Genomic DNA, 25,405 nt, shown 5'->3' with positions numbered 1-25,405 from the left:
ATGTATAGGAGGAGACCCAATAGGCCACAGTTAGGGCTGAGAATGCTGGCATATTGTTGAACCACATACGGAGATCAAATATTTTCAGTTGTGTATAATAATTCAACCTGACACGTTGATAGGACCTACTAAAAGAATCTCTGCTGCTTATTACCTTAAAATAAACGACACAATTTACCATGTGCCATAGAAGTCCTGGCCATTTGCATTCTGAGAAACTTTATTAAATGCCTTTGCAATTTGAGAAGGCTGAGCCATACTTCTTTGTTTTATTTCTTTTTCTTTTTAAATATTTTTTTAGTTGTACATAGTACCTTTATTTTATTTATTTATATTTAATGTGGTGCTGAGGATCCAACCCAGTGCCTCGCACGTGCTAGGCAAGTGCTCTACCATTGAGCTCCAGCCCTAGCCCCTGTCTTATGTCTTTATTTGGTTAATGAAATTCCATCCTTTATAAAGACCTAAGCAGATCTTTACTTGAATGTTCAGTGTGAATCACAATTTCTATCAGAAGTTAGCACATTTGGTAGTTTAATACATTTAATTCCATGAGCTGACTGAAAACAACAACATCCAGGCTTTTTTTGGATGGTGGTAACTGTTTTGTAGAAAAATGCAATGTGGCATCCAAAAAATTTTTGCAAAATTAAATATACAGTTAGCCATCCATATCAGTGGGTTTCACATTCATGGATTAAACCAAACATTGTTGGAAAATATTCAAAATAAAAACTGCTTTGGTGCGGGACACATAGACTTTTTTCAGTAATCTGGAGATGATTTAAAATATGTGACAGGACATGTGTAGATTATATGCCAATACGACGCCATTTTAAATAAGGCACATGAGCAACTGCAGATTTTGGTCCTGGAACCAATCTCCATGCATATTGAAGAATGAATATATATTATAGGCATCAACTTCATTAAGAAATAATTTATACATAAAAAGAGAAGATTTTCCAACTCATAAAGTAGTAATGGATTAAATTTGTAGAATTTCTGCTGAATTTAATGAATTTCTACTGAAGAGAATGTTCCTCAACATCTGTCCTTAGTTTCTTGGAAATTAAATTCGTAATGTTCAGTAAGACCATGACTCTAACTATGCTTGAGAAGCTAGGGAAGAAAGGGGAGTGTAAAGACTGTCAGGGACCAACACACACAGAGCCCCAGGCATGATGAATAATCTTGACTGTTTTGGACTGAATGTTTGTATCAATTCCCCCCCTCCATTCATATGTTGAAATTTAATCCCCAACATGATGGCATTTAGAAGCGAGGTCTTACAAAGTAATTAGGTCATCCAGGCAAAGCCCTCTGAAATGGCTCCCTTAAAAAAGGCCAGAGAACTAGCTCAATCTCTTTCTGCCACGTGAGGATACAAGAAATGGGCACCTGCCTATAATGCCGTTCACTACTCAAAGTGTCCTGGCTCAGCCATTCTGATCATTTTAGCAATAGGAAGTGTCTGAACACGTTGAAAGGAGGAGAGCCCTCACAGGATCCTCTTTTTGGAAAGATTTTTTTTCTGACCTTTTTATGCAGGATACACCAGGAGGCACATCAAGAAACAAATGAATATGAGTGGGCAGGGAATACAGTGTGGCTTAGGATGCAAAGGGGAAAGAAGGAAGATGCAGGAGACCTCATGAGAGAAGAGCAGGTAGGAAAGAATGACTGAATTTGGGGATAAGTTTCTGAAAGAGTGAGGAGGGAAGAGTGTGAAAGATCCCTGGAAGTTTTCCAGAGAAAGTGTCCCTAACCTGAGGCTAATTAGATGGTTTGATCTGAGGAAAACAGGATGAGGGCTCCGCAGTGAGATATAAATAATTTGGATATTTTAAAAAATTAGCTACAAAAGAATCTCTGGCAAATGCAAAGGACTATGAGAAATACGCTAATAAGGTTTCACCACTGATATTTCCATGCTTTGAACAATCATTTCTTTACGGGTATATAGAAAACAACACATATTGATCTTCTCACTACATTCCAATACCAAGCAATGTTGAATGTGTTTGCAAGAATGTGGGACGTGATGGGTAATTCCAAACACTTTTTTTAAATGGTTGGTTGCATTTGCTATTAACTATTAATGTTTGAGAGTTAAGTGCATTTCTCTGGTGAATTCATTTAAAATTCATCCCACATGAAGTATAATGGTTCTGTAGCAATAGTCACTTAACCTAATGATGTGTAAACACTAATTGTACTATTCCATTCTTCCAAATGGCTACAATGAACCATGAGTTATATAGTAACAGAGACTCTTTATTGAGCACAAACAATATACGAGGGCATTTGCATGCATCTCATTTAATCATCTCCACAATGCTATGAGAAAGGTACTATAATTAGTGTAAATTGACAGATGGGAAAAAAAAAAGACTCAAGAGAGTTTGTTCTATGTGTCTAAAGTCTGATGGATTTCCAAGTGTGATGTTTATTTTGAATGTAGGTCTGTCTGACTCTGACTTGTTTTAATACTCTTCACTTCCCCAATAATTTGCTCAGATGTTTTGCCATTGTCTTCACTGTCTACAATATTTCTAACAAGAATAACATTTTTTATTAATTTTTAAAGTGTCATATTGATTGTTAAGGTAAAGTGTCTTAAGGCTTTTTTCTCTTTCCAGTTTTATTTGGCATTTGCTCCTTAGTTAATTCCCACATGTGAGTGGGGATTGACTACATGGCTATTGTACTTTAGTTCCTTGGTATCATGGCAGATTGGTTCTGGGACCACCCTCTCAATGCCAAAATCTGAGGATGCTGAAGTCCTTTATATACAATGGTGAATTAGGAAATGAAATTGATCAAATTATGTTATATGTATGTGCAAATATTCCACAATGAAACCAGCTATTCTGTGTAACTACAATGAACCAGTCTGAATTAAATAATAAAAAATAAAATGATATTGTATTTGCCAATAACCTACACACATTTTCCTGAATGCTTTAAATGATCTCTAGATTTCGTATAATACCTAAGCAATACAAATGCAATAAAAATATTTGTTATACTGTATTTTTTAGGAATAATGATAAGGAAAAAGTCTTCAAGTTCAAATTCAGTACAGATGAATGTTTAAAAAATATTTTCAATTCACAGTTGAATCTATGATGCAAGACCCATGGATACAGAGGGCTGGATGTTACATGCTCTATAAAGTTTTTGATATAGGTCATACTGGGTAATATATATTGGTTACAGAGATGGTTAGAGACCTCAGGAATAGTTTTTCAAAATAATATACAGTTTCAATAATCAGCTTTGATTTTGGGATAGATTAAGACAGTAAAGAGATTTGCTTACTTGGTAAAATAAAAAATAGAAACACACACATGCATTTCCCTAATTCTTTTAAACATGTAAACTCTGAGCTGTTTGCTCACTTTCAAATACATCTCAATTTTATATAGATCTTGTTTTAAGAAGAAAATAATATATATATTAGTCATGACATTATGCTCCATTATTTTTAAAGGCCCAAACAATTAGAAGTGGCTTAAATTTTTTTCAATTTTCCACTTCATTTGGCTGATGTGGGAAGAACCATTCATTTGAGTTCTCATACATATTGTTTTGTTGTTATTTAATTTGTAATTGGTGTACAATCAACATTTTTTCTTGTTATTCATTCTGTGCCACTGTTTGATTCCTTAGTTTTGCCTTATGTTGAGTGGGAAAAATGAGTTAACTGTTTTAGACTTCTTGCTGATAATACTTTGGAAATGTCATTGATACACTAGTTTTGGAGGAAATATCTGAACAGGGTTCTTTGTCCTGACACTTTGGCATTCTGGGAGACCATACGGATGCATTGGAAGACTGCATGGCTGCCCCATGACTTGTGTTTTAGGTGGATGCCACTGAAGAGTCCCTGGGGTCTGTCAGCACATCGCCTTTCCCTTTTCTTTTTACTTTTATTTTGTTCCTTGAGATCACATTAATTAGTCTAAGAGGGAGATTTTCTTGGCAAGTCTCAAAGAGTCACTTTGGATTCAACTTAAATTTCTTTTGAAACGTCTCTGGGGAGATAGTAAAGGATACAGTCAAATGCTATAAAATGTAGGACGAAGATCTCTTGTGCTTGGTTTTACAGCAATTAGATTTGCATGGCTTCTTATAAAAGGACAAAAGCCCTTTGCTTGAAACTTACTAATTTATGTAAACAATCACAAACCATTTTTTTTTCAAGGAAGAATATTGTCACCCAGGCACTCTGGGGTGATAACTGTGGACCCTACTTCCCTGGCCATCCCCAGCTGGTGCCAAGGATTTCAAAGGTCAACAAACAACGGGAGAAACAACACTCTCTAATAATTGATTCTAAAAGAGCTAGCGCTATATCCGCTACACTGCTGCTCTTCTTTTTCCGTCCTTTTTCTCTTTTCCCCACTACTTGATTCTTTAACATAGAGAGCAATTAGCTACCTATAGCTCTTTTAGGTGTTTTTTTTTCTTTTTTCATTTCATAAATTTAAGCTTCTGTCTGGTGCTTGTTTTAACTAGATTGTGACCACGCTGTGTCTGTGTTTGGTAGTTTGCCTGCTTTGGAGTCCTAGAACTGAAGGTCAGATGATGATGATGATGATGATGACGACGACGACGACTCAGGTATGTCATCTTGTTTAGAAATATTTTTGGGACTTCCATCACTGTGATATTTTTCTTTAAAGATGAACGTGAATAACATAATTTTATTGAAAATACTACTTACATACTATAGTGGCTCAAATTGGAGCATAAAAATATTTTGGTCGATGAATATGTAACTGAAGATGTAACGTTTAGAAAGAAAAATAAATCACTCAGATTTTTAAAGGCTTATTTTAACATCCCAGAAAAAATCACTGATATGAGGTAATGCTCTAGATATTTCTGCTGTGGTGATGTAATGCTAATTGGTTTAACATAAAATTAGATTCAATCTGCATTCATTCAACACATCTCTCACTACAAGAATTATGGTCTCTTCAGATATCGAAGTTTTGAAAGATTCATATTTTGACCAACCAAAGCATCCCAGTTTTTCTGTAGACTATAGCTATCCAATCAAATAAAAGGACACTGAGCAAGGTTAAAACAGAACAACCCATCACTTGGGTGTTACAGAAACATATGAGGCTCTTAAATTTCAATTCAAAGGATTTTTGGCCTCAGTAAAATGGTGACAAGGAAAAGAAACTGGATGACATGAATCAGTTCCTGTGATCAACACTATAATAAAAGCAGTAAATTGTCCCGACCTGGATCTCACCTTACTCTTGATTCCTTAAAGCTCCTGCTGTGTTTAATGAGAGCTGCAATACATCATGCAGGGTCTTGTCTTTTTTTTTTTTTTTCCTTCCCCTGATGAAAGAAATTCTTATAGTCCTTGATGGAGACTAAACTGTAGTCAGAACTATACTGTAGTTTAAAGGAACATTAGTACTTAATCTGCTTCTGTGTCAAGATTTTATCGCCAAGCCTAATTCTGCGTACTGAGGGATTTCTCCCATTCCCAATCCCCTAAATGCTTCTACGTAGCAGTAACAAACCTTGAAGTAATAGCTAGGATGGTTGTGACTTATAATGAGGCAAAGCCAAGATATTAAAACCTGTCTGTTCATCTGGCTACAGAGAAATCGCTCTAAGGGTGACTTTGCTCTTCCTTCTGCAGTTTCCTGAGCCGGAAGGCTCTTGCTGAAGGCTGCTATTGCATTTTCTGGGTTGATCCTCCAAAATGGCTGAACATGGCTCACATTCATAATACAGCAAAACTTGACATTTCTTATGCAGAACAATTGTTGCATCTGTGGAGTCAATATCCAGAGTGGCAAATGTTTTGGTCACCAATAATAAGGACATTAGTCTCTTGCTCACTTTGTTGTAATAGCTTTTCTCCAGAAAGTAAACCCTAGATTCTACTTCACATGAATTTTAGAATTTGGTGTGATTTCAAGGAAGGCTATATATATAGTAGATACCTATTATGTTCTCAGTGAAAGCAGGAACTTTCAGAGATGGAAAGTGCAAGACTTTTATTACAGTGAAAAAAAAATCGTAAAATCCAGATGACTTTATCTCAGTTCATGGGCCAGGTGACTTTTTCATTTGAATTAACCAGTGGTTTGAATACTGAAGATACACTTAATGAGTTCAAAGGAACCCTATTTATCATCACAGGATGGGGTTGACTATCTTCAGATAATGGAATATGCTAATTTATAAAGAACACGGGGAAGAAACAGACTGAAATTGAATAGGGACCCTGCAGCAATTTCTGCAACAGGCCCTATCAGTTATATTTTGATTTAATTCCTCTATCAATCTGGAAATTGCTGAAAGTTCAAAGCACATTTGTTGAAGCATGTTTCTTGCATGTAAACTTTTCCTTGCATGTAAATTTCTATTTCCTTAAACTGGCACAAGGGTTCACTGTATTAGAAGAGGTCCACATCACTGTTTTAGTTCTGAGTGTGTGGTAGAAAACCCATGCTATGTAGGATGGTTATTAATATAATCATGAATAAAATAAGTATTTTAACATAGTGTTATCACCAAACAGTATGTATCAGGTTTCCACAAAATAGAATTGTTATCTGGTGCAAATTGTACTTATGGTAGTCTTCCTAAATGTTTTCCTAGGAAACGAATGGTATGTAAATAATTAATAGAAGATAAGTATTTCAGATAAAGGTCACGAAATTCTTGTGTAGGAGCTGGCATTTTCTTGTTTACCCAAACCTAAGGAGAATTCCAGGGTTTCCTTCAATGAAACTTCGTAAAATGCAAAATATGTAGCATTTACTCAATAGTGTCCTAAAAGATGGGTTTTCAAAATCACATTGATGGTAGTATTATCTATTCATTGAAAAATTGCTGGTGTACCTGGTGCAAAAGTGAATAGTTGGCTAAGATTTTCCACTGAATGATAAAAAGTCTTGTGAGTTTGCTAGTCCATAGCTAAGTCACATGTTCTGTGGAAAATTTTGTGTTTAATAAAATGAATACACACACACACAAACATATACACATGCTTTTTAAAAGTGGGAAATATAAATACTGTCAAGGTTTATAACTATCTATGTCAAAAAAGCAGAAGCAGTGATTTTGTTTTGAGCAACTCTGGCAGTATGCGAGAGTGACAGAGCCTGAGGTGAGCATCTTACTGTCGCTTCCACTATGCAATTATGTTCAGCATCCATTTTAGAGACAGCTGAATAGGGAGAAGGGCATTCTTCAGGTTAACCCAGATATGACACTGAACATAGCTTTTGCATTTTGGAATTCCAATGTGACTTCAGGCTTTGTCATGTGAGGACTCATTCTCTGAAATAGTTCCCATCAAATAATACTCTAGAATTTTAGTATAATTTTCTGCCAGGAATATAAAGCAACATACAGAGCAAGTAAGCAATGCATCTGAGGACTTTGCATTACAGTTGGTTTGCGTCATCCCTTTTATGTGACAAACAGGATGAAAATATAAAAGGCAACTTAGTCTAGGATAAACTTTCCAAATTTTATTGTTTTCCCCTGGATTATTATTATTATTTTTATTATTTTATTTTATTTTTTTGTGGTACTAGGGATTGAACCTAGGTCCTTAAGCATAGTAGGCAAGCGCTATAGCTGTGATATACTTCCTGTGTCTTTTTATTTTGAGACAGGATCTCATTCAGTTTCCCAGGCTGGCCTCAAACTTGGTAATTCTCCTGCCTCAGCTTCCCGAGTAGCTGAGATTACAGGCATATGCCAAGGAACCTAGTTTGTCTGGATATTTGGAGATAAAAGCTTTAAGAAGTGACCATTTTCACATATTGTCAAAGGAAGACATACAAAAATCCAAAAGGTAAATGAGCAAAAATGTTCAACTGTCACTAAGCATCAGGGAAATGCGAATTAAAACCACATGAGATACCACCTCTCACCCATTAGTCTGGCTATTATAAAAAAAGACAAAAGATAACATGCGTTGGTAAGGATGTGGGAGAAAAGGCTCGCTTTTCTGTTGTACTAATTGCATTACACCAACAGTGTAACGCAATTAGTACAGCTATTACAGAAAACAGTACAGAGTTTCCTAAATTAAAAATAGTAGGATCCGGGAATCCTACTTCTGGTTATGTATTCAAAGAAAATAAAATCAGTATGTCGAGACATCTGCACTCCTAAGTTCATTGCAGCACTATTAACAAAAGTCAAGATATGGAATCAAATGTCCATAAAGTGATGAATGGATTAAAAAATATGTACACACACACTGGAACACTATTCAATCTTTAAAAAAAGGAAAATTCTGTCACCTCAGACAAATGGATGACATTTGGAAGATATATATTTATTAAAATAAACCAGGCACAGAAAGATGAAAACTGTATGATTTCACTAAAAAGGTTGAACACATAGAAGCAGACAGTAGAATGGTGGTTACCAGATCCTGGTATAGGGGTGGAGGAATAAGGGGATGTTTGTCCCAGGGTATAAAGTCTCAGATGGCATGAACACATTCTAGAGATTGAGTATACAACATGGTGACCAGTTAGTAATAATGCATTATTTAGGGAGTAGGTCTTAAAGTAAAAATTTAATGAAAAAAAAAAAAGGTTTGATAGCACAAGTTTTGCATGCTTGTGCCATGATAAATGTAGTTTTGTTATTATTCTATGCTCAGATATTATTCAGCTTTTAGCAAATGGCCACACAGTAGATAAAGCCATTGAAAACTGGATTTGATTTACTTGAAATAAGCAATTACATAGCACAGAAAAGTTGGAAAGGCTTAAAAAGAAACCATATTCTTTTGCAGGTGAATTTTAAAACACACTTAAAATAAGGTCTGTTAAAATAAGCTAAAAATGAGAATTTCAGTGAGATCAGGGACATTTGCTCACACCGTGAAGAAATATATTGTGAAGAGGAACTGGTTTATTTGGATTGGTAAAAATTATCTTTCCAAAAAGTTACTTTCAGTTCATTAATATAGATAAGTTTAGACTATTAATAAGTTTGCATTTTAGCTTGTGCTATTAGAATCACCAGCCATAGGATCTCATACCTGGAAAGAGCAGTAGAAATCTTCTAATGATATTTTCAATTTATAGACAAAGCTATCAGACCTAAAACCCTTTTCTATAACCCTGCTCCTCCTCCCTTTGGTGGTTGTTGTTGGTTAAGTGGTGGTAGAAGCAGGGACAGAATGGCAAACAAAGTGGGAAAGAGATGGGACTGGATTTTCCTTTAAAGGAAAATCAGTATTTTTATTTGATATTAGACTTTTTTATTCTGTTTCTAAACATACTTGTACATTTTTGGTACTGGGTAATTAAAACAAACAAACAAACAAACAACTCTTGCTTTGTGGGAGACTCCTGTAGTCTATACTCTCTTCCAGAGCACTTGAAGCAGACTTTAAAGGGGTCCTATTTTTCAGTCCCTCTTGGGAAGGCCAGTCCTCAGTCTGTGAAGACCACGTTTCAAGTTTGGGTATTAATTTGTGGTCCTTTCTGCTGCTTCTTCTAATCATTGCCATACATGTGTATTTTTAATACTTTCAGATTCTCTTTAGTTACAAAATTTTTCGTGAAAAACTGCACTTCTCTTTGGTTTTACAAAAAACTATGAAATGTGTTGCTTCTACCTTAGATAGAAGCACAAGTGTGGATTAATCTCCTGCTATGGATAGGAAAATAAGCATCAGATGGTGATTGGCTTAAATAGCCTTTAAGGACTCTGAGGACTTCAGATGCTTTTATTCTGTGACCTTGATAATGTCACTTACCATTTCTGGACTCCTTTTTCTCATTTTTAATTAGTCTCTCAATGCTTTGGGATTCTATGATTCTACAAATTTAGCAAATTTTGCTTTTTAAGTAATTTTCCCATTGCATACATATTCATCTTTTTGTGCTTTCTGCGGTAAGAGCTTTCTTTACCTTATTTTAGACAAATCATTTTATTATGCCTCATATTAAAGAAAAGGGAAACTTAATCTTCATATTTCTGCTTTGTAAATTATTTTTTTTCTGAATCTTGGTATTTCATAACCATTTACATGATAGACATAAAATATTATATCTAATGTGACAAACGATTCATGAGCAAAGCTTGTCTTGAATTTCAAATTATTAAACTATCAGGGCAAATTCTACTTTCCCCCATATTACATGAAAGGTCTATTTTTGGCTTCAAATATTCTTTTTCTCACAGTGAGGCAGAGTAAGTGATGCATAAAATATAAGCTTTTTTGGATGCCATCTGGAACTCTCTTTGAATTTGTAAGAGTCATTCTTAAGAGACGGATTACATGTTGGTATAACTGTTTGAGTGAGACTGGAAGAATTTTATGTAGTTTATTTTATTTGTGGCAGCAAATACCATGTTTATCAGTCATAAACATTTCCAATAAAAGTGAAGAAAAAATTTAAATCAAATCTTTGACCTGAAGAGAAATATGTGAATTAGAATTTGGCATAAAAAAGTCACAACTTGGAAATCCAAACTACTTAAAGGCACAATATTGGTTCTCCTTTATGTTCTATTTTCTCTGGACTTAATTCAGCCTAAATGTTATTCATAAAAAATAACTTGTGGTTTGGAACATTGCTCATATCTTCAAAAATTTAACAGAGTTGTAATAGGTAGAGCAGGACAGAGGTCATATGGACTCAGATTCAGAGACGACTCCTAAATGCCTCCAATCATTTGAGACTGCAGTTCAAGAGGCTGGGTTTGTATATCCCCAGAAACAGAATCAATCTTAATGGTTTCCATTGCAAAAGCCTTGTGGTGACATGTCTTCCAGGACAGACCTCTTCCTGGATCGATGCACCTAGGTTAGCCCTCATTCCTCAATTGCTTTGTTTGCTGCTGGTCGTTACTTCCTAACTCTTAAGTTTTTTGAGAGTGAGGAAGGTGTCTAAGAGCTTTACTGTTTCTGTATTTCCCCTGTATGTGAGTTTGTGCAGCAGTTAGCTTATCCAATGTTGCTGAAGAGGGAGGGGGGATCCTTCAGAGGCAAAGGATAGCTGTTGATTCTGTTAGTGATCCAGTTGACGTCCTCATAGAGACTAAGTTTAGGGTAGGGTTTAATAATCCCAGATGGGAGCCAAATAGAGGTCAGCTCTTTGCTCCATGAAATTCACTAGCTTTATATTATGCACAGGCTGGTGTTTTTGTACTTTCAAATAGCCTTTTCTTCCTTGGCCCTTGGCCCCTACCGGTAGGTTGTTGATAGGTTTTTAAGACACCAGTTAGTGGTATGACTAGAATTACTTGGTTTACATGCATACATTAAGAAAGTTCTCCTACTTCCATCGTTCTATGCAGCTTTGCATCAACAACCAATTCTTTGTGCTGGGGGGACAAAAGAGGCAGGTGAATTAATGCTGCTCTTAATAATGACTAGAGGTGAGTAAATACTACCCAAAGCTAAGGGAGAGAATATAGGTGGGAACTGAAGATTTGTGCTCCAGTTTGGGATCTATCCAGCTTTATATGCCTTATTAAACCTTTCCAATAAGAGTTCATGTACAAAAGGAGGGTAAGGCATTATTTTAAGGAATGAGCCAGGTAATGGGTGGAAAAATTTAAGTGCTGAACTGATGTAAGATAAACTTAATAAAGGTTAATCTTCTCCAAATGGATCATGATTTTTTGAGAGTGACCTTTTGAAGTTTTAAAGGGCTTGGCTAAAGAAAAGTGTGTGGATTTTTATTTCTTAAAATCCTGTTTCTTTCCCTTATTTCACCCTTATCATAAAATCACTTGACAGAACCAGAGCTCTTACTGTTTGTCCAAGGAGACCATATGTAGTGGTTAACTAAATGGGCTCTGGGGTCATACTGATTTATTTCAAATTCTGGCCCCTTCATTAGTGGCCTGCATGTGACTATACCGTCCTCCTTTTCTCATCTGTAAAAATATGGATGATACTCTTTGTAAGGTTCTTGGCACAGAATATACTTCACATAGTCAGTATCTAATACATAACAGCTAATACTGTCATCACTGAGAGCCCCATATGTGCCCTGGGGAAAACAAAGTAAGTGCCAACTATATCTGGGCTTAAAGGAGCCCTCCATATAGTTGGATATAAGATAAAGAAATGTCTTTATTGAAACAAAAAATAAAATTAGCTTAAGACGAGGAAGCTGGAGTACAGTGCAGAGTGATAGATTGGAAACCTGGCTTCTGAATTTGTGATCCAGAGCAAATCACATAACTTCCCTTGCTTTATTCTTGCTCTTCTTGTCAAATAGAGATAACAAAACTGGTTTCAGAGCTACCATGAAAATTGAATGGAAAAAAGTGCATAGAGACCTGCAACTTGTAATTGGCTCATGCACAGTAAGAGAAAAATAAACTACAGGGAGGTAAGAGCAAAAACTTTTAACAAAATATGACATAGCTAAATGCCAAACTTGTTGTTAGATAATAAACTCCTAAGAATTCACAGCAAGGAAAGATCAAGGAAAGCTGGACTCAAGGTCACTTGATGCTGTTCTGTCTTGGAGAGTGTGCCATGACTCAGAAGCAACTCTGAGAAATTCTTTTGATGTTGTAGCTGATTATCCTCATACTATGTTGCCACAGTTCAGTTATGTCATAAGTATAATTCTTAGTTTATGTACCATACATTTATAAATTGCTGTTTTAAAGAAAAAACAAAATGCTTAATATACCTCTTTATATTGATAGTCAGTTATCCTCCCTTAAGCCTTTGCAAAGTCAGATGCCAGATGAATACAAATTTGATTTTTCAAGATACCTTTGTTCTAATTATATTCTGCTAACTCCTTACAGATTTTAAAAAACAATAATAGATTATTGATTGGTATGTGAAAACACTAATGTTTGAAAAGGTATTACTTTCATGCACAACTGGGAGAATAATATCAAATCCTTTTCTCTGGCAGTCATTTCAGGAATATTCTGTTGGTATTGTATGGCTCTTGGGTCTTTATTATGCTCATCCAGTGTTGGGTGAACAGGAAGGCAAAGTAGACTCAGAAAAGAAGGTACCTGGAATTAGCCCAGAAAGAAGATACCTCGCTGAAAGAGGAATGTTGAAAATGCAAGTAGGAGATAGGATGCCAGGCAGGGAGGAGATGGACAGGTGGGAATGAAAAATTGTGCATCAGTCAGGTGAGCTGAGATGAAAGAGTTGGAAGAAATTTATGGGTTGGGAATATTTTCAGAATGAGAGTTTGTGTGTGTGTGGTGTAATTCCCCTTTATCCTACTCTTCAAAGTGCTCTGAGTGTATACTTTTGTATTTTAATGCCTCTGAAATCAATTTTTACTTATTTCTACTGAATATGACGTCTCATATTTGTAGGTAGCTACATTGGCAGCTGTATTCAACCCTCTCTCACCAAGCATCGAAGGTTAGTGATTATTTCCTTAATTCCAAGGTTTCTAATAACTTTGTCATTATATGAAGAAATTAACATAAAGCTGAGATGTTTAACTTTTTATTGTACTTACTTAGTATTTTCATTATTCATTTAGGGAGTTAGGGAAGGGAATCAATATTTTTATTATCAATTTCTTAATATTTAATTGCTTTCCTAATCCTCCTAACAACCATGTGACTTGGGTATTATTTTCCCCATTTAAAAATGGTGAAAATTGTACTATAGAAATGGTGAGTTATTTGCTCAAAGATTTCCAGGTGAGCAGTAAAGCAGGCCATCTAACCCCCACACCCACTACTACTCTGCTACAGTTCTTAAGCGGGAACAGGAACAGTTTCTACCTAAGCATTTTTGGGAGAACTTATAGAACTGCTTTTTAATTTTCATAGTGTTTTGAATTCTTTGGACAAGTTGCTGTAAACCAAGCTTTTGGCATACTTGAACATTTGGGCCTGGGTCACTTGGTCTAAGTAGGGCTTGTACAGTCTCAGGGAGGCTGACTCAAGAGGGTAGAGTGCCAAGGTGGTGCCACCGAAGGGCAAACATGGGACCAGAAGCAAAGTGGGTAGGAGAGCTGCCTCTGGCTGGTTAACCCTCTCATATTTCCTGTATCTCGGGTACCCCTGCTTTGCACAGAGATTCTCTAAGAGTGACAGCTGCCATCCCAGGTCACTACTTACCACCCTTTCCTTAAAGAATCTTGGACTTGGGAAGAATTGGATAAGGATGGAAATAAAACTTTGGGTGAGTTAGTTGCTTCTTCTGATTTGAACTCTAGGAAGAAGAAATCTAAGAAACAAGCTTAAATATCTATCTACATAGGGCTTGAGGGGTTCTAATCAGAAGTCCTTCAAAATGTCAAATGCTATTGTCTAAAATATTCAATCAACATTTTAGTTCACTTTTCAGCATTTAGAAAGTACTTTTCAAAGCCAAATGACTTACTTTCTGACTATGCTTCTTGTTCCCACTTTACTCATTTTAAAGGCATGCACAGTATTTCCACCAAAAATTCCAGTTATTATATCTAATGATAAAGAACTCAAGCCCTTGTATTTATAAAGCACTTGAATGATAATAATCACTTTCAAATTCACTTCCTTAGTTCTGACTATGACCCTCTGATATGGACAGACTATTTTACTGGTGTTGAATTAGAGATACAGGGAAAGAAAATCTTGGCCCAAGTTAGTGAGAGTGAAGATGAAAACTCAGGGCTTCAGATCCTGCTCCGGGGCTCCTCCTTCAGCATAGCACTGACACTGGTGGAGATGGGCAGAGCTGTTGGGCTCTGTCCTTTTGTAGAGTAAGTCAGAGATCATAATTCTTCCCCTGGAGGGCCACATTCTCCTGTGCTCCCCATTGGTCCCCGCTGTACAGCTTCCTCCAAGTGATTCTGGACCAGCCAGGCCAACACCACCTGGGAGTTAGTAAGAAATGCAAATTCCTCACTTCAGACCCATGGACTCAGAACCTCTGGGAGCATGGCCCTAGTTCCATAAGTGCTGTTGATGCTCAGAAAATTCGAGAAGTGTAACTAAACAATCCTCTGGGTGGACTGGATCTTAGTACTTCCTAATCAAAGTTATTACAAAATTATTAAAATGGTAAAACCCTATAGTTAAGAGCTTCCATTACTGCTGCTCAAGTTTTTGATATGTACAGGATCTCATTTTCTTAAGACTAAATTCCCCAAGTGTGAAGACCATGTTTATTTATATTCTTATAATACCTTGCAGCTCTGGAACAGAAGGAATTAACTCACCCAAAATTTTATTTCCATTCTTAGCCAATTTTTCCCAAATCCAAGATTCTTTAAGGAAAGGGTGATAAGTAGTGGCCTGGGATGGCAGCTGTCAATCTTAGAAAATCTCTGTGTAAAGCAGAGCTGGCATTCAAATCTATTTTTATTTTACTGACATTAACTATTAATGATTTGGGACTAGAGACAAATATGCCTAGAGTATAGCTTTCCTCACTGTTCCTGCCTGAAAATAGGACAGAGGATTGAGTGCTAAATTTCATTAGTTTTATATCTATGTCTTACCTATATTAAAACCTACCTGATCTATTTTTATTAGAACTTTCTTCTAGTACTGGCTCTGAAGCTTACCATATGTGAGCTTGATTAAGTAAATCCTTCAAACTGAAATTTACTCATCCTTAAACAGTGTAACATGTATACTATGCCTGTCTCACAAGGATTATATGGAGATTTAAAAAGATGGGACAAGTAAAATGTTTTCTAGAAACAACAAGATCCCATATAGTTAGATGGTGCTGTTCTATTTTCCTTTTTAAATTTTATTTATTTAATTTCCAATCTTCTATGCTTATGTGCTCTTAAAAAAAAAACTCTAAAAGAAAAAAGTTTTTCAGAAGTAGAATGAAAAGATGACTTTTAAAATAACAGGAATGATCTGTTATAAAAAGATTTGAACTGGCTTTGGTAATTTCTCATGTATAAAATTACCAAGAGGAAGATGTTAATGGGTATCTTACTCTAAACTCACATAATGATAGATGTTTGTGTTGGAAATTAATGAAAATGTTGCAGTAGTAAGACAATGGTATCCTGAAATCATGATTCCCAGGGAGGCTGCAATGAGTCAGTAACAGTCAACACAGGATAAATTGGAGTTTTTCAGGTGAGTTTCATTCCTACTAAACCAGGACACCGGAACTAGAAGAGTGTTGTTAGGTTTACTGTGAGCAGTAATTTCCCCAATGGAAATTAAACTTTAAGTATGCAGTTCATAGGAAAAAATATTCTAAAAGAAGTAGTTTGATCTCTTTTAAAAATATCTGTGGGACTAGATTTAAATTTGATTTAATTCTCTTTGCCCTGATATAAAAACATGCAACTAAAAGATTGACAGATTAATATCATGGATGATCTATTGTTATAATAAGTGCTTGGACTCATGGAGAATGTACAAACTCTAGTTTATAGTATCTGAAATGCAATTATTCCAACTGCTAAATGGGTACTCTTATATACACTGCTTTATGCTTTTGTAAAACGAATTCAGTCTTGGACAATATTCTTATTCTATAAAAAATTATTTTAATATGTCATTTGAGAACTATAATAGTCTATTTCTTGTCACAAAATCAAATTTGGAAGCATTTTTTTTCAGTGTTAAATATTTTAGTTTTGAAGTTAACAACATTACAAGTGAGGAAAAAACCTAAAATATTTATGTTATGGTTTTATATTATCATCATCATCATCATCATCATCATCATCATCATGCTTGGGATCAAACCCAGGGCTTTGAACTTGCTAGGCAAGTGGTCTACCACTGTGTTATGTTCCCAGTCCCGCTGTGGTTTTAGAGTATAATGTGTGGCTTCTCTTAAGTACAAATCCTAGGAAAGCTATATTTCCAGATGACTAGCAAAATGAGCACTGAAATGCATTAATTAACCTTTACATTCACATAAAAGTGTTTTGTGAGAACAAATGTACACAAAATGTTATCTTTAATCATGATTAATAAAAATGGGTTATTATAAACACAGGTTTTACTACTGCAAATGTCTCCTTGACAAATGACAGGGCCTGATTCTTTTATTAAACATAATTAAAAATGTTTCACAAGGGATTCTGAGCCTTCCCACAGATCTCGCCTGACTGTCTGCTTCTGAGGTAATAAGAGAATCCTCAACTAATGCGGATGCTTGTGCTATATATCTCTTTTAATTCTAAATTTATTTTATTAGACCAATTATTAAAATCAAATGTCTGGGGTTGTGGGAGGAGTTAGGATCCATTCTGAAATGCGCTAGCAAGCCTGAGCTGGATGAGATCAAGCCAGCTTCTTTCTCCACAATTCATCATCCCAGTTCGTTCACATCCGAGTGGCCGCCCTGCTTACCCTGAGTATCGTGTTCCATACATTACAAACCCCTCATGGCTATCTTTACCCCAAAGACTAATCCACGGCCATTAGTTTAATAAGCTCCAGGTTAGCTATTAAAAACAGTCATGTTGGAAAGCATTTCATCTTGAAAGTGAGTTTGAGCTTGGAAAGGACGAGATCCTCTCAGGCCTGTTAACAAGATGGCAGTGTCAGGTCTGACGCCTATGGTGGGAGCACTTCTGACAAGCAATAGATGTGAAACTAGCAGGTATAGGTTAAAGATACAGAATCAAAAACACAGGGCCTGGGCAAGTCATGTCATCTTTCCATGTCTGTTTCCTCAACTGTAACAGGACCTCCTACTTAGAATTGTTAGATGATTAACATAGTTGATAATTGCAAACTGCTTAGAACAGTCCCTTCCCATGTTAGAGGTTAAATTATAGGTTAAATAGATAGAGGTTAAATTCAATAAATAAAAAAATCACTTCTTTAGCTGGGTGTGGTGGTACATGCATGTAACCTCAACAACTAGGAGGATTAGAAGTTCAAGGCCAGCTTGGGCAACTTAGGGAGATCCTGTCTCAAAATGAATACAAAATGCTGGGGATGGATGTTATCTTAGTGGTAGAGCACCCCTGGGTTTAATCCGCAGTACTGAAAAACAAAACAAAAACAACAACAAAACAAAACAATAAATCACTACTTGCAGAGATTCTGGTATTTATTACACCAGGAAAATGATTCGAAGCAACATTGCAAGACAATTGTTGATTAAACATCTAGTTAGGGAGACTTTTTGGTTCAAAAGTCTTCAAGTTTAGATTTTTGACATCTCCAAATGAAATTTACATATAGCTGTGACAGAGTGTCAGGATTAAATGTTTAAAACACATGTTACTTTTGTAATGCTGTATTAGCATGTATTTCTTTAATTAGAAATTGCAACCATTGAAAGTTTCTCAGTTTCTGAGACCCTGAAATGAACTGTTAACAACAACAACAAACAAGAAGAAAGGAATGGATAACCTTGAGACTTTATCCAACTTCATGTTGAGTAACAGCATATTCTACCACCTCTGTGCCCAGTTTTATTTGGGATTATGTTTTTAATGCATTATTTGTGAAATGCTGTATTTCTAATTTGAGACATTTTATATATAGTATGATTTTTGCAGGTTAACATTTCCAGAAATGTGGTAATGTTTGCATAGTCAGCCAACAATTGTGTGGGATAAGTGAGATATGATATTTTTGACGATATTCATTGAAGACCCACGTTTTCCCCTTCTAGGTTGACTTCCTTAGAAGGGTAGTATTGAATAATGGGGGTCCTCTGTTGGATTAAGTAAGCAGAAGGAAAAAATAATCTGTTTTTGAATATACTTCCATAAAATAAATTCTTAATAATTTTCTCACGTGGTACCCAGGAAGAAACACTCTGTTAGGATAATTTGATAAGTAATGAGATAAAACTATAGATAAAGTTAGTGTGGCTCACTCCTCTTTTAAGTTCTTCATTATGTGGAGTATTTGTGGTGAAAAGTTTCAATCGAGGTTACAAATTTTTGCACATTTTCCCATATCCAAAAAGTGTGGGGTTGAACTTTTATTCTGCGTATCATTTGTGAATAACAGTAAGTTAACATTACTATTTATCATTCTTTTTCAACTATGCCACAAGCTGCATTCATTTTTTAGGCAGGCAGGCAAGCAGACAGACAGACAGATACACATACACACACACACACACAGAGCCAGTTCCTTATTTTCCCCACATTCCTCTTGAAGGTCTTCTGTTGAATCCTGCAATATAAATATATTTTAAAAATCTACCTGAAAGAGTGAGGACACAGAACACATAATCCTCAGAGGAATAAAATCCCTAAGTATGCATGAGTTTGGAAGTGAAATATTTTGTAAAGATTGCCATAAACTTAAACTTGTTAAGACATAATAGAAGGTAGTTATGAGGGGTACACGCATATCATAATTCTTAAATTGATGGTTTGATGGTCAGTATCAGAATCATCTGGGAGCTTGTTAAACATGCAGAATGTCTGGCCTCATCCCAGGCACAACAAATTAAAATTTGTACTTTAATGAAAATCAGATAATTCATATATGCACTAAAGTATGAGGAATATAATAATATGACATTATTAAATATTTTACAGGTAGATTATGGTTACATAAAATATAAGAGAAGAATAGTTTTCCTTCTAATGCAAACATGAGAAAAATTCACAAGTGATGATACTAGAAATTGTGCTTATCCTTTTCTTCTTTAAGATGAACATCCATTTTCTACTAAACTAATGGAAACTATTACAAGAAAATACTTGATAGTTGTTAAAAAAACTGGATTGAAATCACATTATATTTGGTTTGAAAAGCCATCTTTTAAGTGGAAAAGAGAAATAGAAGATGGGAAATAGGAACAGTTTTCAGGATCCCTCTCACACTACAGCTACTTGCTTTATCAAGATAGCCTGAATAACTAAAATGAAGTGAAAAATGAATTAATTACATATTGAAGTGAAGATTTTTTTCCCTGAGGGTGGAGACTCAAATATTAGGTGTGTCCCCAACATGAGGCACATTTAAATAAAGAAATAGGTAAACAACAATTTTAATTTATTTCTTTATTTAAATATGAAAACATTCTGTTCCTTAATAATTTTGCTAACAATACTGACATTCTCTACTACTTATTCACTACCAAACTTCAGAAGTAACATAAACTATATTATAATAACAATGTAATGAAACTAGAAAGTAAAATCATAATGCAATAATTAACCAAGGCCTATGCTTACTTGCAAATTATGATCATTCATTTCATTTTATCTCAGTGTAAAACAGACAGACCATTTTCACTCACTAGAGCAAAGCACAATACTAATTTATTGAACCAACATTTGAAAGTTCCCAATAAAAGAAAAGACTTTAAACAGTTAATATTTGAAGCTAGGTTTAAATCATCTACTTCTTTAGAGAACTTGACTGCCCTCTAGTGGAGTGAAAGTTAATGCGGATGCCAAGGTTTTCCAACTGAGACAATCAAGAAGAGCTGTTTAGGTTCTAGAAACAACTGGGTCACTAACTAATACAGTATTTTCCTTTGCTCTGGCATATTTCTTGAATTTTTATTATAGGGGCACAGATCTTGTGAAAATAAATAATGTATGTTTTTTCCACAACCAAAAGTAAATTGGTGTTAGCTGGGTTTAGCTATCAGTACTGTGGGGTTGGCCACACCCAGGTCCAGTGTGTGCCTTGGCTTCCACTTGCTCTGAGGCCAGCTTCATCCAGGCTTGCAGGAGCAAGGAGCTACTGACCTGGAGGAGTATATAGTCCATCTTATTCAGTTGAAATAAAAATCAACAGTAATTGACAAATCAGTAATTTTCCTAAACATGGCCTGGATTTATCAATGACAAAACCTTCGCTTCAATATGTAATTAATTAATCTTTCATTTCATTTATTTAGATTTTACTTAAAAATTCTGCTTGATAGCTACTATTTATATATTCACAGAATTAAGTGACTATTTCGATCCTAAATTATAAAGAGGAAAACTATTATTGTATGAATCAGCTTTATGGCTCTCTGAGAGGGCATTTCTTGAATCTCAATATATGTAGTTTGCAGCATTTTTATCCTGATAATGAATGATCTGATGATATTGTGTCAAATAATCACATGCTTATCTTGAAATCTAGCCATTAACAAATAAAAATCAAAAACCAAAAGTAATTAAACTTTTTAATGAAACAAGTAATATCTTGCTAAAATTTTAATGACTAAGAGCAGAAGCATTGTTTTGTTAGTAAAAATACCTTTCTCTCCTTTAGACTAGAATAATATATTAGAAATCTAAGTCATATTGAAAAATCATTGTGAATTTTGATTAAACAAAGTTCTAGATTTTAATATCTCAAATCATCCAATCAATTATTATTCAAAAATATACTTTCAGGGAATTTGAACATGCATAGACATCAGATCTATTATACTAGCAAGTGGCAATGTACTACACTGGGTCACAGAGTGTTTACTGCAGGCTCAGCTTACTCATCTGGTATGAACTAGATATATGTGATTAACTGATGTTACTTTTCTCTTTCAGTTTTATCCTTTGAGATTTCAATCTCAATCAAAATCTTCAGAGTTACTTATATATTCACGTAGAAGGGTAATATTGTATTTACTTAGTTCAATCATGCTGAATACAATAATTGTTTAATGAATAAAGAAAAAAGAACCCACTCTGGTGATGCTTTTTAATTGGAATGATTGCAAAAATCTATTATTATTAACATTGTAGAGGTAGTGTTTCTTTTCATGATTTGCAAATGCAGCTTGATTATGGCAGAAATAATCTTTGCATTTGCCATATTTGGGGAGAGATTTTTATTAGATTGTGGCTACCATTTTACGATTCTCATTTCGGCATAGAAATGAGACCATTATCAAGAACAGCAGTTGGAAGAATAGTTTTGGGGAAAAACAGTTAAAATGCTGTGCATAGCCTATATTTATATGTTTACAGCTATAACCTCATGCATATCATAGTTATATAATATTCACCCATTGCAGCCACAAACAATCTCTGGAGAATTTTCCAGCGATCGCTAGCACACAGACCCTGCCCTTTCCAAGTACCTGAATATATATATATATATATCCCAGTCACATGAACATACATAATCCCAACAGGAAGTCAAAATATATTTGCTTTATAACCTAAAGGAGCAACTAGAGACAAAATCTTTTTTTTTTTTTTTTTTTCCTGGGAGAGAGGGAAGGAAAAGAAGGGCGAGAGAAAAATGGACGAAAATTGAGTGCAAGGGTTAAACCGTCACCAAAAGCAATCAGTCTCTTATAAACAAATGAGAACAAAAAAGGCTACAGAGTCACGGAATAATAATGATGATTTGAAATAATAAAACCGATGATGATTAGTTTGTAGACACCTTGTGCAGCAGAAACCTCTCGGTAGGGGTGAAGAGCATTGAGCAAGATCGCTCCTACCCTCCTTTCTCAGAAAGGTTCCATGCGGGAGAAGTGCGAATTTTGGCAAATGGGAGTAGCTCAGGACACTGCGCAGAAACCAGTCTCTGGGGATGCTCCCGCGGGGGCGAATGCCCAGTTCTGGAGAAGGGGGGCGGGGTGCGCAGGGCGCGGCGGGAGGCTCTGCAGGGCTGGCAGCGCTCCACGCGCCCAGTCGCCAAGTGCGCCCCCACCCGGCCAACTGCCGGCGGCTTCAGGCCCCAGCTGGGAGGGGTGGGGCTGAGCCGCGCCCCACTGGAGGACAGAGGGTCTCTAGTTGAGACCCTCTACGGGGTCTCCATTCTGGGAAATCGGAGAAAACTGAGGGTGGATTGTGGTTTTGAGTTAGGGGGAAAATGTCCCTGAACTCTAGGTGGGCTGTGGTTGGGCTAGAACAGAAACCTTTCTGCACCCTAGGGAAGGGGTCACCTCTGTGGTCTAAAGGCCTGGAGGGGTGGGGCTGCGCCTTTGTGTATCCGGGTGGGGCTCAAATCAGCTTTTCTGCAGAGCCACCCAACTGGCTGGGAGGGGCTCCGCGCCAGGACTGAGAGCCACGCCAGGTGTCTGCACATCCCCAAAGGAGTTGGGATGATGTGGACAGCGGGGCTGGAAAAAGGGTCCCGGGACCCTCAGCCTGTCAACGGCCCCTCCCAGATTCCCTTTCCCCTCGAGTCCTGAGCTTGAGGTCTTCCCAGCTAGGCGAGAAGGGTGGGGCAGGGCGTAGCCGTCCACATCCAGCCTTTTCCTTAGCTTTTACCCTCTCCGCAGCCAGGTCCTGGGGGAGGGGTGCTTCCAGCCACCTCCAGATTTCAGGGGTCTCCCAGCCTGTCTACCCCAGATCACTGAGCTCCTGAACCATGGGACACTGGAAGCGCAAGACCTATTGGGAAATTAAGGCCTTGGATCCGGAATCTTGTTGGGTCTCTCTGATATAGGTTAAACCTATGAAATTGCCGGCAGTTCGCCCTGTCAAACCCACAAAATAGAAATTTCAGACGCCGAACTTAAGACTTTGACCTCTTTGCTTTATATCACGTTTACATATCTTTATCCGTATATTTGCACACATTTCTAGGTTCCAGAAGCTTTTCTTCAAAACGATCAAAGGAGTTCAAAGAAGCCTTTTTCTGTGATTTGAAACAGCCTATTCAATGTGTTTCTGGAAAGAAAAAATGTTAATCCATTCTCCTCTTCCCTCCCCAAAACAGACAATGAGGCTACGGTGGGGCGGGTGGGGTCAGTGGTCAAGTCTCTTTCGGAAGCTAGGGCCAAGAGCCAGGAGTGCGGAGTGCGGGCGGGGCGTGGCGCCGCTGTCCCCGCAGGGTTGGGCTCCTGGGTGTCGCGCTGCGCTCCGCACTCGGCCCCCATCCACCGAAGAAGCAGAACCCGCGGGGGGTTGGGGGTGGGGGCCCTTACGGTTCCGCACAGGGTGGGGCTGTCCGCATTGTGCGCCCAGCGCTGCAGGTGCCTGCCCCCCCCCCCACCCCGGGGACTGTTGGTCGGCACACAAAGAAACCCCACCCCGGCGCCTTCTGAGCCCAGTCCCTCTACCCCTCCCCGCAGCGCGCTTCCCCGCCCCTGCAGCTGCCCACCCGCGCCCTCCACGCCCTTCCCGACTTCCTCTCTCTTTCCCGTCCTTTTTCCTAAAACAAAGGAAAGGTCCTACTCCCACCCTTCCCCCTGCTCCCTTAACCTCCCTGCACCGCGCCCCGGGACTAGCGGGTTTTCCAACGAGACAATACCATAAAATGTGCCCGCTGTCCTCCTCCCCCACCTCGTCTCCACCCATCTTTCAAACAGCCTAGATGGGACCGCTTTGACTTTGCATTTTTCTTTTTCCTTTCTCTTAACCTTCCCTCTATCCCTTTCCCATTTTCTTTTTTAACTACAGAAGAAATATAGGATGTTACAAAGCACTTTCCCAAATATCCCTTAACCCATTTAAGGCAAACAGTTAAGGGAGCCCGCTCCCCTCGCAATTGCTTTAATTTTAAATATGAAAAAGTAAATTCCTTATCTGTGAGAGGGCAACTTACCTGCTTCTGTCTTCTTAAAGAAATCCTTCGCTTTAGATTTCCAAGGATTCCCTTTTTTTGCCCTCCCACCTCCCCCAAATCTACCTCCGACCTTCCTGGCTCCTGTTACCATTAACGTATTTTTCTTTATAAAATATCTCCGAATGCCTTCAAAGCTCTAAGCAAGAAGGTGAGAGGCGAGCTCCCGGTTGAACCTAGGGAGAACGAGGCGCGATGCCTTACCCATTGCTGTTTTAGCCATTGTAGGGGATGTGCAGATGCTGAGCGGTGGCGAAGGCGAAGGGTCCAGCTACAGCAGCGGAGAGAGCGAGAGAGGAGACTGAATAAGGCACTGAGTCTGCAGAGTGGGACCGTGCTAGAGAAAGAGCAAGAGGCAGGAGCCCATGAATAATTATCACTCAGAAGCTCAAGCAGATTGGCTCCCAAGGTCCCCTGACATGACTCCCGCAGAGTCAGAATCTCCAAGCATTGAATATTGATCGGCCAATGGTGCTGGAGTACAAAGTACCAGAATGCAGTTTGAAATGGAAATCAGTCCTTCCCTGGCAGCTCCCCCCATTTTGGAGGCCTGATAGTACAGTCCAAGTAGAGTGCGCCTTAGCCTAGAATCCTCCTAGGAGCTAAGAACTGGGCTGTGCCTACCTGTGCACCAGGAGGCTTGACTTTGTTCACACGTTTCATTGCACAAATAGACATAAAAAAGAGAAAGGGATTCACAGGCCTGAGAAGTCCTCACAAATATTCTGACTGATGGAAAAATCCATTTTCTTACTTTTTCATGTTTTCTTTTTCACCTTTGCCCAGTCCTTGGAAGATTCTGGTCTTTCAGGGGTAGCCTATGTCTGGCTGCAGTGGCAGCTTGGAGCAGACTTGCATTATTGACCTTTTTTCCTCCCTATATCTGGACTCAAGTGTCTTTGAACTCAGGGAGGCCTGGTGTTTTCTTCCTTTGGCACAGAGTAAGGGGCTGTTGGCTGCTTGGGAATAGGGACAGTAGTTACCGCATGGTTCACATGGGGACCTGGTGGAAGAG

General features: G+C 37.5%; 1 protein-coding gene across 1 annotated transcript in view; it reads right to left on the bottom strand.

Annotated features, from left to right (window-relative positions):
* Positions 1 to 24,825, bottom strand: part of Stmn2 (stathmin 2) — a 51,823-nt gene extending 26,998 nt beyond the window's left edge. The window contains exon 1 of the mRNA XM_015485762.2: positions 24,595 to 24,825. Coding sequence (XP_015341248.1) covers positions 24,595 to 24,613 — 19 coding nt within the window. The 5' untranslated portion in view covers positions 24,614 to 24,825. The remainder of the gene's footprint in view (positions 1 to 24,594) is intronic.
* Between the last annotated feature and the right edge of the window lie 580 nt (positions 24,826 to 25,405).

This window comes from Marmota marmota, unplaced genomic scaffold (assembly GCF_001458135.2).
Source record: "Marmota marmota marmota unplaced genomic scaffold, marMar, whole genome shotgun sequence".
NCBI lineage: Eukaryota > Metazoa > Chordata > Mammalia > Rodentia > Sciuridae > Marmota > Marmota marmota.
Note: the sequence above shows the minus strand (reverse complement) of the source record. Positions and strands in the feature narration are given on the sequence as shown.